The sequence below is a fragment of the Ceratotherium simum genome, chromosome 22 (assembly GCF_057802395.1).
Source record: "Ceratotherium simum simum isolate JZ-2026a chromosome 22, ASM5780239v1, whole genome shotgun sequence".
NCBI classification, from domain to species: Eukaryota; Metazoa; Chordata; class Mammalia; order Perissodactyla; family Rhinocerotidae; genus Ceratotherium; species Ceratotherium simum.
Genome location: NC_141921.1, coordinates 50123196 through 50139568, shown reverse-complemented (window position 1 = coordinate 50139568; position 16373 = coordinate 50123196). Strand labels below are relative to the sequence as shown.

Here is a 16373-nt window from a genome sequence, read left to right as displayed (position 1 = left end):
CCTCTGTATTGTAAACTACAAGACATTGCTGAAAAAAATTAAATAGGACCTAACTACACGGAGACATGTACCATGTTTATGGATTGAAAGATCTGATATTGTTAAGATGCCCATTTCCCCTAAACTGACCTACGGATTCAACTGATCTATAGATTCACTGTGCCAATCATACCCACACTAGGCTTTTTTTCAGAAATCAAGAAGCTGTTTCTAAAATTTATATGGAAATGCAAAGTACCTAAAATAATCAATGGAAATATATTGAAAAAAAGAGAACAAAGTTGGGTGACTTACACCACCTGGCTTCAAGGCTTACTCTAAAGCTTCAATAATCAAGACAGTGTGGTACTCGATAGGTAAATGGATCAACTGACCAGAAAAGAGAGTCTAGAAACATTTGTGACAAAGATAACAAGTCTATTTTTGACAAAGATAGCAAATTGATCCAATGGGGAAAGGAAAGACTTTCCAACACAAGTTGCAGGAACAACTGGATGTCCACGTGGCGAAAATAAAGAGCCCAGACCCCTACCTCACATCATACACAAAAATGAATTCCAGACAGATTATAGACCTAAACATAAGAGCCCTGTTTTATGTCTTTATGACCATGGGATAGGAAAAAATTTGCTAAAAAGGCATAAAAAACAAACTTCAAAAGAAATGATGGATGAATTTGCAAACATTAAAATTAAGAACTTTGATTTAAGAAATGAGATCATAAAGGGAGTAAAAGGATGTGGTGGCAATATTTGCAGCATTCCTAACTGACCAAGAGGCAAGTATCTACGGATGGAAAGAACTTCTGTGAATAAATAAGGAAAAGACAGACAACTCCACTGAAAAGTGGGGGGAAAGCTTTAACAGATATTTCATACAGAAGAAAATCCAAATAGTAGACAGGCTTATGAACAGACAGACGATCTTGCTGGTGATGTGGGAGATACAAACTGAAACCTCAACAACACGCCTTCACAGACCTCCAGACTGACAGCACCGAGTGCTGCCCAGCGGGACTTTCTGGAGGACGGAAGGCTGGCAGCCACCAGCCCCAGGTGGCTATTCAGCACTTGAAATGTGCTTGTGTGAAGGTGGAGAGGAATTTTTACTCTTTTTCAATTTTGATTAATTTAAGTGTAAATAGCCAGGTGTGGCTAGTGGCAGCCGTGTTGGGTAGCACGGTCTTAGGTGCTACTGGTGGGGTGTGAATCAGCACAACCACATTGAAAAAGAACTTGCTTAGCTAATGAAGGTGAAGTTGTGTGTACCCTGTGAGGCAGCATGCACACACCCAGGTATGCCCCAGAGAAACGCACACATGGAGACGTGGCCCTGTGTGTGACAGCACACACCTTGAAATGCCCCCAGTGTGAACCAGTGGGGGAGCGGGTCTGTGACTCAAGGCGCGTTCACGAAAGGAGACGCCATAAAGTGGTGGCAACAGGAAGAAGAGCCCACGTATCAGTGTGGAGGAACCTCAAAGCTTGACGCTGAGCAAGAGAAAAACTCACCAAGGACTGCGCTTGCCACGGCTCCATTTATAGCAAGGAAGAGATCCAGCCATTTCTAGATGTGTGTACACGGATGGAAAAACCATAAGGGGAGGCAGGGGAAATAAAAACAACTCCAGACAGCCGTCACTGTGCAAAAGAGGCAGTCGAGGCGAGGCTGGCCTCCAGGTATTCTCTTCCTTCTCAAGCTCAGTGATGGGGTCGAGGTGCCAATGTCATGACTCCTCTTTAAACTGTCCCCATGCGTTATCTGCACTTCTGTGCAGAGTTCAGTGCGGCCCCAGACAGTGTGGCTCCAGTGACCCCATTAGCAGAGCCTCCTGGCTCTCCTCCCCCCACAACCCCAATCCAGTCTGCAGCTGCATCCCTGGAGCAGGGCTCCTCAAATGTCCCAACAAGGACCCCCAAGGGTAGTGAGGAAGGCAACTCCCCCTGTGGCCAGCCTGGTGGTCGAAAGCCAGGATATCCTCTAAGCCTTCCGTTGGCTTAAATATAAATGCAAATTTCAATCCACTCCATAACCAGTATTTTTTTGAATACATGAATATTTTCTTATTTATTATCACTTAAAATCGGAGCCCTGGAGAGATTCTGCACCGTACAGCCCTCTGGCACCATGCTGGCATATCAGAGCTTTGCTGGAGGCCAGCAGGTGCTCGGGGTGCCTCCTGGAATGCTGCCCACTCTGGGGCCCTCCAACCCGCCCCACTTGCCCCCTTTTTGCCTGTCAAACAACTGGGACTCAGGGGTCCTGCATCTGAGGTCCCCAGAGCTGCATGCCAAGCATGGGCCCACAGGTGCCCAGCTCACCTGCAGGGCGCCCCTCCTCCTGCTCCTTGCTGTCCAGATTGCCAGACTCCTTTTGGCTTGGCTCGTCAATGGGAGACGACTCATTGCCCTCGATCTGCTGCTCAGAAAAACTGGTGATGATTTTTTCATTAAAGCCTTTATCTTCGGATGTAAAGAGACTGCTCTAAAGAAGAGAACATGACCTTTACTGGAAATTTCCATTTGCCTTTCCCACTCGACTGCCCAGACCCCCGTCACTGTGAGGACCATGTGGAGAGCCTGGCCATGACCTAGGCTGGGGGCTGCTGGCTCCTGCACATCCCCCTGGATGGCTCTCGTCCTGCCCTGTGCTGGGCCTCCAGACCACAGCAGCTCTTATCCAGTGGCTCCGGGCTGAGCCCTCCGCCTTGCTTGCTCTAGCCCAGGCTAGCTCTTCCTTGGCCACTGCAGGCACTGACCCCCCATCTTGGAGCCCACTGTGTGCTGGGCTCTGGCATGTGGCCAAGTGCACAGTCTCCCTCCCGCACTGGCCCTCTACATTCCTCTCTGCCTGAGCTCCCAGGACGCTGGGTTCCTCTCCCCAGGTGGGGTTGTCCAGGCTTCAGCTCCGTGCTCTCCTGGCTTTAGCCCAGATCCCTGCTGGCCTGAGAACTGGTCCAGCCCCACCTCTGCTCATCACCCAGAGGTCACTGACACCCAGTCCTCGCTCCTGTGCTCACAGCAGAATGACTGAGTGCCTGTCACGTGTGACTCAGGGGCCACAAGGTGGAGGGACAGACTGGGCACTGCTTGGGCGGAGCTGCTGTCCAGCAGGACAGACGCCCCCCAGGACAAGACAGGGCTGGCACCCGTGGAGTACCCTGAGGGGCCTGTGCACCCATCCCCCGAGCCACGCAGGGAGCCCGCCCCCAGACCACCTCCTCACCCACTATCCCCTTGGCCGTCCTCCTAGGTTCACACTCTGGCCCCTCCTACCTCTGCTACAGCTGCTGGTCCACATTGCTGCCCAGGGGACCCCCGCCCCATCGGTCCCCTCCCTCCCTGGGGGAGACTCTTCCAGGGCCTTTGCTGAGACCCCTTAATGCAGTGGACAGAACTGCAAAATTGGAGCTCAGTGCTTCTTGTAGGAAAGCTTCAACTAATTTAGATGTGTATTTAAAAAGGGCAAAGTTTCTCTCCAGCTGAAGCCTGGACAGGAGTTGTCTCCATGGATGGGGTGACGCTCTGAGGCTGTTTCCGTTCACTTAGCGGCACATTGCACAGCCTTCCCATGAAAGGACCAAGGCCCACCTTGCACCTTTGGAGAAGGTGCAGCCGCGGGGCAGCGCTTGCCTTGGCGTTCAGCCTGAGTCATCTGGGTTGGGCTGGCGCCCCCTGCTGGGACTTTGGAGGCGCACCAGGAGAAGGGACGGCCCCCTGGGGGTCTCAGGCCTGGAGCTCTCGGCCACCGCCCCGTCACCACACGCTGGAGAGGGGGCAGCGTCCTGCTGCCACTGTGCCTGTGGCCAGGTGGCCCCAGGTGTACTCCTTACAGAGACTGATCTCTTCTACTTAGACTGACGAGCATGTCCTGCTACTCCTTCTCCTCCAGCCCCATGTCAACAGATTCCTTTGTGTCATCACCCACTTTACACTCACGGGACTGTCTTAGGGGTGGGAGGCACCACGCCCTGCCCTTGGCTGAGTACCCACAGCTGTTGATGGGAAGCAAGCAGCACACTCACTATTTTCAGGACTGACGGGGAGATGTCCATCTCATAGGACTCTGATGCCGGAAGAAACTTGAATCTGGTGCCCAAGCCCCCGACGTTGGTCAGCGTGATGATCCGGGATGCGGTCTCACCTACCACATAGCTGCCAAAGTCAATGAGCTCCTTGTCAAGGGACAGCTGCCAAAAGACCCCAAGTGAGCGAGGGAGGCTGCACCAGGCCTGCAGCAAGGTCTCCTCTCCCAACTGTCACCCTGCAGCCGTGAGGGGGCACAAGGAGCTCTGGCCCCTTCCTCCTGCTCAGGGGCAAGGCCTGCATCTGGCTCCAGGCGGGAGAGGTGGAGTCTCCGTACACCCCAGGGACACGATCCACATCCTAGAAATCATAGATTTGTGTATTGACCATGACAGTCTGCGAGCACCTGAGTCCCATTTTTTAAAAGTCAAGCCAGTTAAAAAGAAATGAACCATCAAGCCATGAAAAGACACAGCGGAGCCTCAAACGTGTTTACCGAGTGAAAGAAGCCAATCTGCAAAGGCTCCACACTGTGTGATTCCAACTGTATTCTGGAAAAGGCAAAACTAAGGAGATAATAATAAGATCAGTGGTTATATATTAATAGAAGTTTCAATGCAGCAAGAAGATATAACCATTATAAACATTTATGTACCTAATGACAGACCATCAAAATATATGAAGTAAAAGCGGACAGAATTGAAGTGAGAAACAGACAGTTTACAATAACCGTTGGAGACTTCAATACCCTACTCACAATAATGGACAGAACAACCAGACAGAACATAAGTAAGGAAATCGAAGACTTCAACAACAAAATAAACTAACCAGATCAAACAGAACACTCCACCCAACAGCAGCATACACATTCTTCTCAAGTACACATGGGACATTTTCCAGACCATATGTTAGGCCACAAATTAAGTCCCAATAGATTTAAAAAGATATACATCATATAAAGTCTTCTCTGATCACAATAGGGTAAAGTTAGAAATCAATAACACAAAGAAAACTGAAAAATTCACAAAATTATGGAAATTAAACAACACACTTTTAAACAACCAATGAATCAAAGAAGAAATCACAAGGGAAATTAGAAAATAATTAGAGACAAATGAAAATAAAAGCACAACACACCAAAACTTATAGGATGCAGAGAAAGCAGTGCCGAAGAGGAAGTTTATAGCTAGAAATGCTGACATTAAAAAACAAGAAAGATCTCAAATCAACAACCTACTTTTACAAGTTAAGGAACTAGAAAAAGAACAAACTAAACCCAAAGGTAGCAGAAGGAAAGAAATACTAAACATTAGAGCAGAGATAAACAAAATAGAGCACAGAGAAACAATAAAGAAAAATCAATGAAACCAAAAGTTGGTTCTTTGACAAGATCAACAAAATTGACAGACATTTAGCTAGATGGACTCAGTGAAAAGAGAGAAGACTCAGATTACTAAAATCAGAAATGAAAGTGGGGACATTACTACCAATCCTACAGAAATAAGGACAGTGAGAGAGTACTATGAACAACTGGAAAACCTAGATGAAATGGGCAAATTCCTAGAAACACAAAACCTACCAAAACTAAATCAAAAAGAAATAGACAATCTGAATAGACCTATAACTAGTAAGGACATTGAATCAGTGATCAAAAACCTCTCAACTAAAAAAAGCCCTGGACCTGATGGCTTCATTGAAGTCCACCAAACATTTGAAGAGCTAATACCAATCCTTCCTAAAATTTGAGGCAGAGGGAACACTTCCCAACTCATTTTGTGAGGCCAGCATAACTCTGATAACAAAGCGAGACAAAGACACCACAAGAGAAGAAAACTGCAGACCAACATCCCTTAAGAAAATTGATACAAAATTCCTTAAAAAATACTAGCAAACCAAATTAAGCAGCATATTAAAAGGATTATACAATATGACCAAGAGAGATTCCTTCCTGGAATGCAAGGATGGTTGAACACATAAAAATCAATCAATGTAATATGTCACATCAACAAAATGAAGAAAAACCCCCACATAATCATCTCAATTGATGCAGAAAAAAGCATCTGACAAAATTCAACACACTTTCATGATAAAACACTCAAGAAAATGCGAACTGAAGGAAACTACCTCCACATAATAAAAGCCATATATGAAAAACCCACAGCAAACATCACACTCAATGGTGAAAGACTGAAAGCTTTTCCTCTAAGATCAGGAACAAGACAAGGATGGCCACTGTCACTACTTCTATTCAACCTAGAGCTGGAAGTCCTAGCCAGAGCAATTAGGCAAGAAAAAGAAATAAAAGGCATCTAAATGGGAAAGGAAGAAGTAAAATTATCTCTGTTTGCAGATGACATGATCTTACATGTAGAAAATCCAAAAGACTCCACAAAAAAGCTATTAGATCTAGTAAAAAAATTCAGTGAAGTAGCAAGATACAAAGTCAACACACAAAAATCAGTTGCATTTTCATACATGAACAATGAACAATCTGAAAAGGAAATTATAAAAACAATCCCATTTACAATAGCATAAAAAGAATTCCCCGTGGCTTAGCGGTTAAGTGTGCGTGCTCCGCTACTGGCGGCCTGGGTTCGTATCCTGGGCGTGCACTGACGTACTGCTTCTCCGGCCATGCTGAGGCCGCGTCCCACGTACAGCAACTAGAAGGATGTGCAACGATGACATACAACTATCTACTGGGGCTTTGGGGAAAAAAAAAGGAGGAGGGCTGGCAATAGATGTTAGCTCAGAGCCGGTCTTCCTCAGCAAAAAGAGGAGGATTAGCATGGTTGTTAGCTCAGGGCTGATCTTCCTCACAACAACAACAACAAAAAGAATAAAATTCTGGGGCCGGCCTGGTGGCATAGTAGTTAAGTTCATGCGTTCCGCTTCAGTGGCCCGGGGTTCTTGGGTTTGGATCCCAGGCGCAGACCTATGCACTGCACATTAAGCCATGCTGTGGCAGCATCCCATATATAAAATAGAGGAAGATGGGCTCATATGTTAGCTCAGGGCTAATCTTTCTCACATACACACAAAAAGAATAAAATTCTTAGGAATTAACTTAACCAAGGAGTCGAAAGACCTGTATGATGAAAACTACAAAAGATTGCTGAAAGAAATTAAAGAAGACACAAATAAATGAAACACATCCCAAGCTCATGGGTTGGAAGATTTACTATTGTTAAAGTGTCAATATTACCCAAAGTGATCTAGAGATTCAATGCAATCCCTATCAAAATTCCAATGACTTTTTTTAGAGAAATAGAAAAACCCATCCTAAAATTCATATGGAATCTCAAAGGACCCAGAATAGCCAAAACAATCTTGAAAAAGAAGAACAAAACTAGAAAACTCATACTTACTGATTTCAAAACTTACCACAAAGCTACAGTTACCAAAACAGTATGGTTTGGGCATAAAGACAGACATGCAGACCAATGGAATAGAATAGAGATCCCAGAAATAAACCCTCATATATATGGTCAAATGATTTTTGGCAAGGGTGCCAAGACCATTCAATGGGGAAAGGTCAACAAATGGTGCTGGGAAAACTGGATATCCACATGCAACAGAATGAAATCGACCCTCATCTAACACCATATACAAAAATTAACTCAAAATGGATCAAAGACCTAAAATAATAAAACTCTTAGAAGAAACATAGGACAAAAGCTTCACAACATTGGATTTGGCAATGATTTCTTGGCTAGGACACCAAAAGCACTGGCAAAAAAACATAAAACAGACAAGTTGGACTTTATGAAAATTAAAAAAGTTTGTACATCAAAAGACACTATCTATAGAGTAAAAAAGCAACCCACAAAATGGGAGAAAATATTTGCAAATCATATATCTGATAAGGGATTAATATCCAGAATTTGTAAAGAACTCCTAAAACTCAATAACAAAAAACAAACAACTGGACTCAGACATGTGCAAAGGACTTGAACAGACATTTCTCCAAAGAAGACATACACATGGCCAATAGGCCCATGAAAAGATGCTCATATCATAATCATTAGGGAAATGAACGTCAAAACCACAATGAGGTACAATCTCACATCCACTAGGATGGCTGCTCTCAACAGGACAGAAAACAAGCATTGGGGAGGAGGTGAGAAATGGGAACCCTGTGCACCGTTGGTGGGAACATAAAATGGTGCAGCTGCCGTGGAAGACAGTATGGCTGTTGCTCAGAAAAATTAAAAATAGAACTACAATATGATCTAGCAATTCCACTTCTGTGTATATACCCAAAAGAATCAAAAGCAGGTTCTCGGAGAGATATTTGTACACCCATGTTCATAGCAGCACTCTACACAATAGCTAAAACATGGAAGCAACCCAAGTGTCCAATGAGGGATGAATGATGAACAAAATGTAGTATAAACACAAAATGGAATATTACTGAGACTCAAAAAGGCAGGAAATTCTGACACACACTACAGTATGGATGAATCTTGAGCACATTATGCTGAGTGAAACAAGCCAGTCACAAAAGGACAAATACTGTCTGATTCCACTTACATGAGGCACTTAGTCAAATTCATAGAGACAAAAACTAGGATGCTGATTGCCAGGGAGTGGGGGGAGGGGAGATTGGAGAGTTAGTGTTTAATAGGTACAGATTTTCAGTTTTACAAGATGAAAAGAGTTATGGCGATGGATGGCAGTGATCAATTTTATGTTAATGTGTATTTTGCCACAATAAAAAAAAAGAAAAAAAAAGATCAGTGGTGGCCAGGGGTGGGAGGACGGAGGGGGAAGAGGTGGAGCCAAGAGGATTTTTAGGGCAGGGAAACTACTCTGTATGACACCATAATGATGGCTACGTGTCATCATATATTTGTCTAAACCCACAGAATGAGGGGCTGGCCCAGTGGCGTAGCGGTTAAATGCGCGCGCTCCACTTCGGCGGCCTGGGGTTCACAGGTTCGGATCCCAGGCATGCACCGATGCACCGCTTGTCACGCCATGCTGTGGCGGCGTCCCATATAAAGTACAGGAAGATGAGCACGGATGTTAGCCCAGGGCCAATCTTTCTCAGCAAAAAAAAAAGAGGAGGATTGGCATCAGACGTTAGCTCAGGGCTGATCTTCCTCACACAAAAAATAAATAAATAAACCCACAGAATGTATGACATAAGAGTGAACCGAAAGGTCAACTATGGACGCTGGGTGACAACGATGTGTCAAAGCAGGTCTGTCAGATGTAACAGAGACACCATCTGGTGGGGATGTTGATAAGTGGGAGGCTGCGCATGTTTGAAGGAGCAGGGATATATGAGAAATCTCTCTACCTTCTGTTCAATTTTGCTGTGAACCTGAAACTGCTCTAAAAAATGAAGTCTACGAAAAAAAATTATTTAGCCGTTTGAGGAAATCCAAGGATAGAATGCAGAATGTTACAAAACAACCTCACTTTATTACAATTTTATGAAACAGCCTGACTGAAGAAGGTGGGAAAAGGTGCTCACCTGAGAGACTGCAAGAGTGGAAACTGTAGGCCAAAGGCCCCTGCGCACCAGCCCTTGCTCTGGTGGGAAAGCTGCTCCCCGGGCGGGGCTCAGGGGGCTGGCACTGCACACGAGTGGGCAGGAGGGCTGAACTATGGAGGGAGTGGGCAGCTGAAGCGAGAGCCAGGCTTCTCCCTGCTGGAGCAGGCAGAGGAGCGATCCGTCCGTCAGGGACCGGAACTGGAGACATCTATGAACTCATGGTTAGCTTGATGTAGATGCAGATGGTCAACTAAACAGACACAGACGTGTGTCCACACGCAGGGTAGTGCACACGCGTGTCTCCTCGCTTTGTCAGGTGGGAAGGTTTAGAAGCAACGGCACACCAGTAGCCACGAGCACACCTTCTGTCTGGTTTCCAATGCTGTTCTCCAGTAATAGGAACAGGGCTCTTGGAGAAATGGCTGCCTCTAGGTGGGCAGGAAATATGCAGATAGAAATTAGGGAGCATTCCCTAGTTTCAGAAAGAGAGGAAGTCTCAAGGAAAAACTTCTAAAAACATGATGATAACAGTCCATCAGAGGACACAGGAGCCAACTGACATTCTCCCAACGTGCAAACAGGAAACAGGTGAGTGACAAAGTAAAGTTGTAGCTGATTATAATTAGAAGAATGAAATAAATAAATGGTTTTATAAATTAATAAATGAGGAAGAAGAAATAAATCTCAAATGCAGAAGAATTCCAAATGATTTACATAGATATTTGACAAAATATCTATGGAAAAAGAGAAACATCACAGTGAAGAAAGCTGACAGCCACACCTCCGCCAGGCAGTCGAGGTCAATGTCGCGTAGCACGTAGCGAGTCGTGTTGATTGTGTGCCATTGACACGATGTGATGGGAAGGGCACGGCTCCCCTGTGGTCTTCCTCCCAAGCCCACAACCTCAGTCTACGCGTGAGACAAACGTCCCCACAGAATAACTGAGCAGCACTCCTCCAAACTCTCAAGGTCACCAAAAAAAGGGGAAAGTCTCAGAAACTGTCACAGCCGCAAGGAGCCTATGGTGAGACAGCCCCCATGAGCCGTGTGCTACACGGATGTGATGTAGAACAGAAATCAGACATTAGGAGAAAACTAAGGAAATCTGAATACAGTGCCTTCTTTAGTTAATAATATAATAATACATCAGTGTTGGTTAATAATTTAATAAATGGGCCATACTAACATAAGGTGTTAATTACAGGGGAGCCTGGGTGTGGAGCATATGGCTAGTCTTTGTAATATCTTTGCATTTTTTCTGTAAATCTAAAACTATTCTAAAAAATAAAGTCATTAGAAAGAACGTCAAGCCTACCTTCCCCTCACCAAGGGGTCAAGAGGAGTAAGGGAGAAGGGGCCTGGCAAGGTGACTGCCACCCCGGGTGAGACCAGCTGTGCTGCAGGACTTCCTTCCAGAAGGAAAGTGCACCCTCCATGGGCTGCCAGCCACAGAACCATTTGGGCACCGGCTAAGAATGCCGTGCCCGGGTGGCCTCCCTGCGAGCATTTCTGGGCACTGAGTTTGGAGGCCAGGCACTCGCTGTCCTCTGCTCCTGCTTCAGATGCACGTCCAGGGGCTGCCGAGGCAAACGGGCAGGAGAGTTTCCCAGAGAGCAGACCAGGGTGAAAGCACGTGTGCATGTGTGTGTGAATGCGTGTGTGCCTGTGCACGTGTGTGAACGCGCGTGGGTGCGAGTGTGTGAGCGCGCGCATGTGTGTATACAGGTGGGGATGTATGCATGTGAATGCATATGTGTGTGTGTGTGAATACATTGTGCATGTGGGTGCGTGTGTGTGTGTGTATGGGGTAGGTGGGCAGGTGACCTGTCTCCTAGTTATAGGCCACCAGACTTTGAGAAGCCACATCTAGACCGGACGGGGAGGGTCCCCCGTCTCAGAGATCCTGAGCTGGAGGCAGTGCCCAGGTGGGCCTGGGTCACTGCCCTAGGAAGGGGCGGCGTGTATTCTGCGTATGGGAATGAGAGAAGAGCACACATGCACACCTGGGTGGCTGGGGGGCTGACTGTGGTGGGGACCACTGTGTGCCCCTCTAGCCATTCTCTCTTCTTCCTTTTGTGGTAGAGCCCCTGAGATTCAGCTGGACAGAGCCACCCTGCAAGGGCTCTACTTCTCAGTGTACCTTGCCAGGTGTCACCATGCAACTGAGTGTGGAAGTGGCTGAAACTCCCGGCTCATGCCTAGGACCTGACCTATCTCCCTTCCCTTGGCCTGGGAATGGACAATGCCTTGGAAGCCATTTGTTGAGGAAGGCAGTGCAGCCCCCAGCCCAGACCCTCCCCTCTGAGAGAAGGAAATTCTTACTTAGCTAAGCTACAGTCTTGGGTGCCTCTGTCACAGCAGCTTCACCTAAGGGGACAGTGACCAGAGTGCAGGAGAGGCCCAAGGACACTGCAGACTGTGTGCCGGGGGTTTGATTGCAGAACAGTGGCCTTCCACACGCTTGGCAATAGGTGGGTCCAGCAGGTAGGTGCTTTCCAGGCCCATCAGGGAAGGAGCCTCAGGCCTTGCCGCCCAGTGGTGCCAGGCCTTCTCCCAGGGCTGAGTTCCGGGTTTGAATCTTGGCTCCACCACGCACATGCTCTCTCTGGGGGCCTGTCCCCAGCAAGTAGTGCTGCCCTGTGCTGTGTGCCACTGTGGAGAAGGCAGTGTGTACAGGGTGAGGGGACAGCTCGTGAGCCCAGGTAAGGTGGGTGTCCAGGAGGCAGGAGGCTGCGACACACATTGGCTCTCCACAGCCTTGGGGCGCATGGCAACCACGAGCAGAGCTGCCTCCACCCTGGGCCGTGGTGCACAGGCCTTGTGTGAACCCAAGCAGGGCCCAGGGCTGCCACGGCCACGCTGGCTAACAGGAGCCCCGAGAAGAATGGAGACTAGAGTGATTGAAACACTTGAATAGGTGAAAATCCACGAATCCATTATGACACGGGGAGAGGCAGTAAGAGAAGCTAACTGGCCTCTACTGGAAGTGATGATTGTGCCAACTCCTCCTTCACTAAAAATCAGTAAAGACGTGAATTTGTAGAGACAGAAACAACCTAGTACAGAAAGAAGCCTTCTCCACACGATTGGAGGCTCAGGAGAATGTGGAGAGCCGACTGGAGGAGGAGAGCTCTGCTGGCCAGAGGAGACAGGATGAATGACAACAGAAAACACCGCTGTCCCTCCCAGGAAAGTGGTCATTCAGGCAGGATCATCAGCAGGTGCTAAGACCACGAGGCGGCGACGGGATCGATGGGGACTGGCCATTGGTGCAGTGCTCAAGTACGGAACACAGTGATTGGCGGGCTGTCCTGTGTCACCCAGAGACTGGTCTTGGCGCCAGTACCAGTGGGTAGGAGGCGGGCGGGCAGCCATTACACACCTCTTGATGCAACGTAACACAAGGCATCGTCTTGCCAAAAACGTCCTCCCTGAGTCAAACTGAATTTACTCTAACTTCCAGTTTATGGAGGGTCGTGGGTCTGTTTCAGCCCCTTATGATTTAAAGACAATATGACTGTTTTCACCTAGTACCTGACATTAACATCCAGTTTAAAGGAAATAGGGGACAGAGGGACACATTACCTAGAACTGTAGCAAGCAATCACAAATTCAGGATGTAGGATGTTCTACGAGAGAAATGGCCTGTCAATTTCATGACCAAAATGTGGGGTGGGGTGTATTCCAGCTCAAAAGAGACTTAATGGGGGATTTGGGATGATAGTAGGGCAGGAAGCACCAGGAATCCCTCCCCACCTGGACAACTGCATAGGCAGAATCTGTCTGATGAACTATTTGGGAACTTGGGAGTCTGCTGAAGTCTTGCAACTTCCAGAGGAAGTCTTGGATGGTAAATCACAACCAATTTTGGTCAGTTCCAGCTCGTAGCACAATAGCATTGCCCAGCCCACACCCAGCCATGTGGCAGGCAGCTGTGTGTTCCTAGAGCAACTTGCACACAACTTGAGGAGCCCCTGTCCTCCAAATATCGGGGATCTCTGCTCTGATCACAGAGGTGCAGACAAAGGCAGGCGGCCACTGTTGTTGTCCCCTCCCCTGGACGAAGTGACATCCAGGGGACTTAAAAGGTTGAGGTCCTTTCCTCCCCCTCCTTCATTTTTCCCTTTCCCCCCCAGACATTAAAGACGAAAGACAACTACATACACAGGGAAAATTAGAAAGTGTGCACGTGCACTGTGCATGCCCAGGGAAAGGCTCAGAGAAGACCTGAGGAGACACTAAGTTTGCACCTCAGGCTGATCCTTGGCACAGAGACAGCCTATAACAATCAAAAAACAATAAACAATAACAAAAAAACACAAACCCCGGGGAAGTGGAGAATCTGAATTCCAGAGTTACCATATTACTAGATCAAATGTCCAGTTTTCCACAAAAAATCACAAAGTGTACAAAGAAACAAGAGAGCACGGCTCAGTCAATGGAAAACAATAAATCACACTGTTCCTGAAACAAGCTGAGGGCAAATCCACTAGATAAAGACTTCAAGACAACCGTGTTAGAGATGCTGCAAGAACCAAAGGAAGATGTGGGGAAAGTCACGAAAGTGATGTATGAACAAGATGGAAATATCAGTAAAGAGAGAGAAAACCTAAAAAGAAACCAAAAATAAATTTCGGAGCTGAAAAGTACAATAACTGAAGTGAAAAACTCACTAAAGGGAATCAAAGGCAGATTTGAGCAGGGAGAAGAAAGAATCAGTGAACTTGAAGATAAGACAATGGAAATCACTGAGTCTGAGGAACAGAAAGAAAAAATACCAAAGAAAAGAGAACAGAGCCTAAGGGACACCATCACGTGAACCAACACATGCACCATGGGAGTCTCAGAAGGAGAAGAGAATATTTGAAGATAATATGGCCCAAAACTTCCCACATTTGATGAAATACACGAATATCAACATCTAAGGAGTTTGACGAACTCCAAGTGAGAGGGACTCAAAGACACCTGCACTGAGACACATTATAAGCAAAGTGTTGAAAGCCAAAGATGAAGAGAGAACCTTGAAAGCAAGAGAAAAGAGATTCATCATGTACATGGAGCCTCAAATAGATTCTTTGCAGGTTTCTCGTCAGAAACTTTGGAGGCCACAGGCAGTGGGCTGATATATTCAAAATGCTCAAAGAAAAAAAATGTCAACCAAGAATCCTATATCTGGCAAAACTGTCCTTCAAAAGTGAGGGAGAAATGAAGACATTCCCAGATAAACAAAAGCTAAGGGAGATGTAACCACTGGACCTGCCCTGCGAGAAACGCTTCAGGGAGTCCTGCAGGGTGGGAGAAAGGACATGGGACAGGACCTCAAAGCCAAAAGGAGAAATAAAGATCTCAGTGAAGGTACGTACACTGGCAATTATAGAAGCCAGCACTACTGTCACAGTGGTTTGTAGATGCACTTTTTGTTTTCTACATAACTTAAGAGACTAATGCATTTTTAAATTTATTTTATTTTATTTTTATTTTTATTTATTTATTTTTCTTGGTGTGGAGGATTGGCCCTGAGCTAACATCTGCCAATCCTCCTCTTTTTGCTGAGGAAGACTGGCCCTGGGCTAACATCCATGCCCATCTTCCTCCACTTTATAGGGGACGCCGCCACAGCATGGCTTGCCAAGTGGTGCACTGGTGCGCGCCCGGGATCCGAACCGGCGAACCCCAGGCCGCCACAGTGGAGCACGTGCACTCAACTGCTTGTGCCACTTGGCCGGCCCCGAGACTAATGCATTTTTAAAAATGACTAGTTTATGTTATTGGACACACAAGTTATAAAGATGTAATACTGTGCTATCAACAACGGCGGGGGGGGGTCGGAGCTGTAAGGAGCGGGGTTTTTGCATGTTATTGAAGACAGGCTGCCATAAATTCAAGTGAGAGCACTATAACTTTAGGATGTGAAATGTCATCCCCATGGGAACCACAAAGAGAATAGCTTTAGAACATACACAAAAGGAAATGAGGAAGGAACTAAAATGTTTCCTAAAAAAATATCAGCTAAACACAAAAGAGGACAGGAATGCAGGAAGCGAGGGGCAAAGAAGCTACAAGGCACACAGTGCCCAGTGAGCAGCACGACAGGGGCCAGGCCCTCCTCACCAGTCGGCCTCGACATGGAAGGAAACCCTGACACTCACCACGACGTGGAGGGGACTTGAGGACACTGCTCGGTGAAATGAGCCAGTCACAAAAGACAAATACCATATGATTCCACTTATATAAGGTACTTAGAGTCATCAAAATCATAGGACAGAAAGTAGGATGGAGGTTGCCAGCGGCTGGGGGGGATGGGGAGTTAGTGCTTAATGGGGACAGAGTTTCTGTTTTGTGAGATGGAAAGAGTTCTGGAGACGGATGGTGGTGGTGGCTGCACAACAACGTGAATGCATTTAACACCACTGGAGTGTATACTTAAAAATGGTTAGACGGTCAATTCTATGCTATGTGTGTTGAGCACCATAAAAACCTGAAAAAAAAGAAAGACTTAAGAACCTAATAATCAAATGCAATGTGTGATCTTGATTGTATCCTCGCTCAAAAAATAAGTTATAAAAGGTGGTTTGGGGACAATTGGGTACATCTGAATGTGGACCGAATAAAGGCAATGACTCTGAATATTGTTCATCTTATTAGTGCAGACTCTCAGGCTACTGCCCCACTACTCCACTCCCTCCTTCCACCTTGCTCTCCTGTGTGGCACCAGAGTGGGGGGCACATCTCTCTGCCCCATTGATGGAAGGCATTGCCATGTGACTTGATTTGCCCAGTTGTAAGGAGGAGATGTGAAACGAGGGAAGGCCTGAAACGTGCTTGTGTGGTTGGCCTTCGTTTC

General features: G+C 46.7%; 1 protein-coding gene across 1 annotated transcript in view; it reads right to left on the bottom strand.

Annotated features, from left to right (window-relative positions):
* The window catches only part of CFAP74 (cilia and flagella associated protein 74), a 65362-nt gene that overhangs the window by 25634 nt on the left and 23355 nt on the right, over nt 1-16373 (bottom strand). Inside the window, exons 16-17 of the mRNA XM_087445829.1 lie at nt 4025-4189; nt 2322-2484 (exon numbers count right to left, since the gene is read on the bottom strand). Of these exons, the coding sequence (XP_087301955.1) occupies nt 2322-2484; nt 4025-4189 (328 nt within the window). The remainder of the gene's footprint in view (nt 1-2321; nt 2485-4024; nt 4190-16373) is intronic.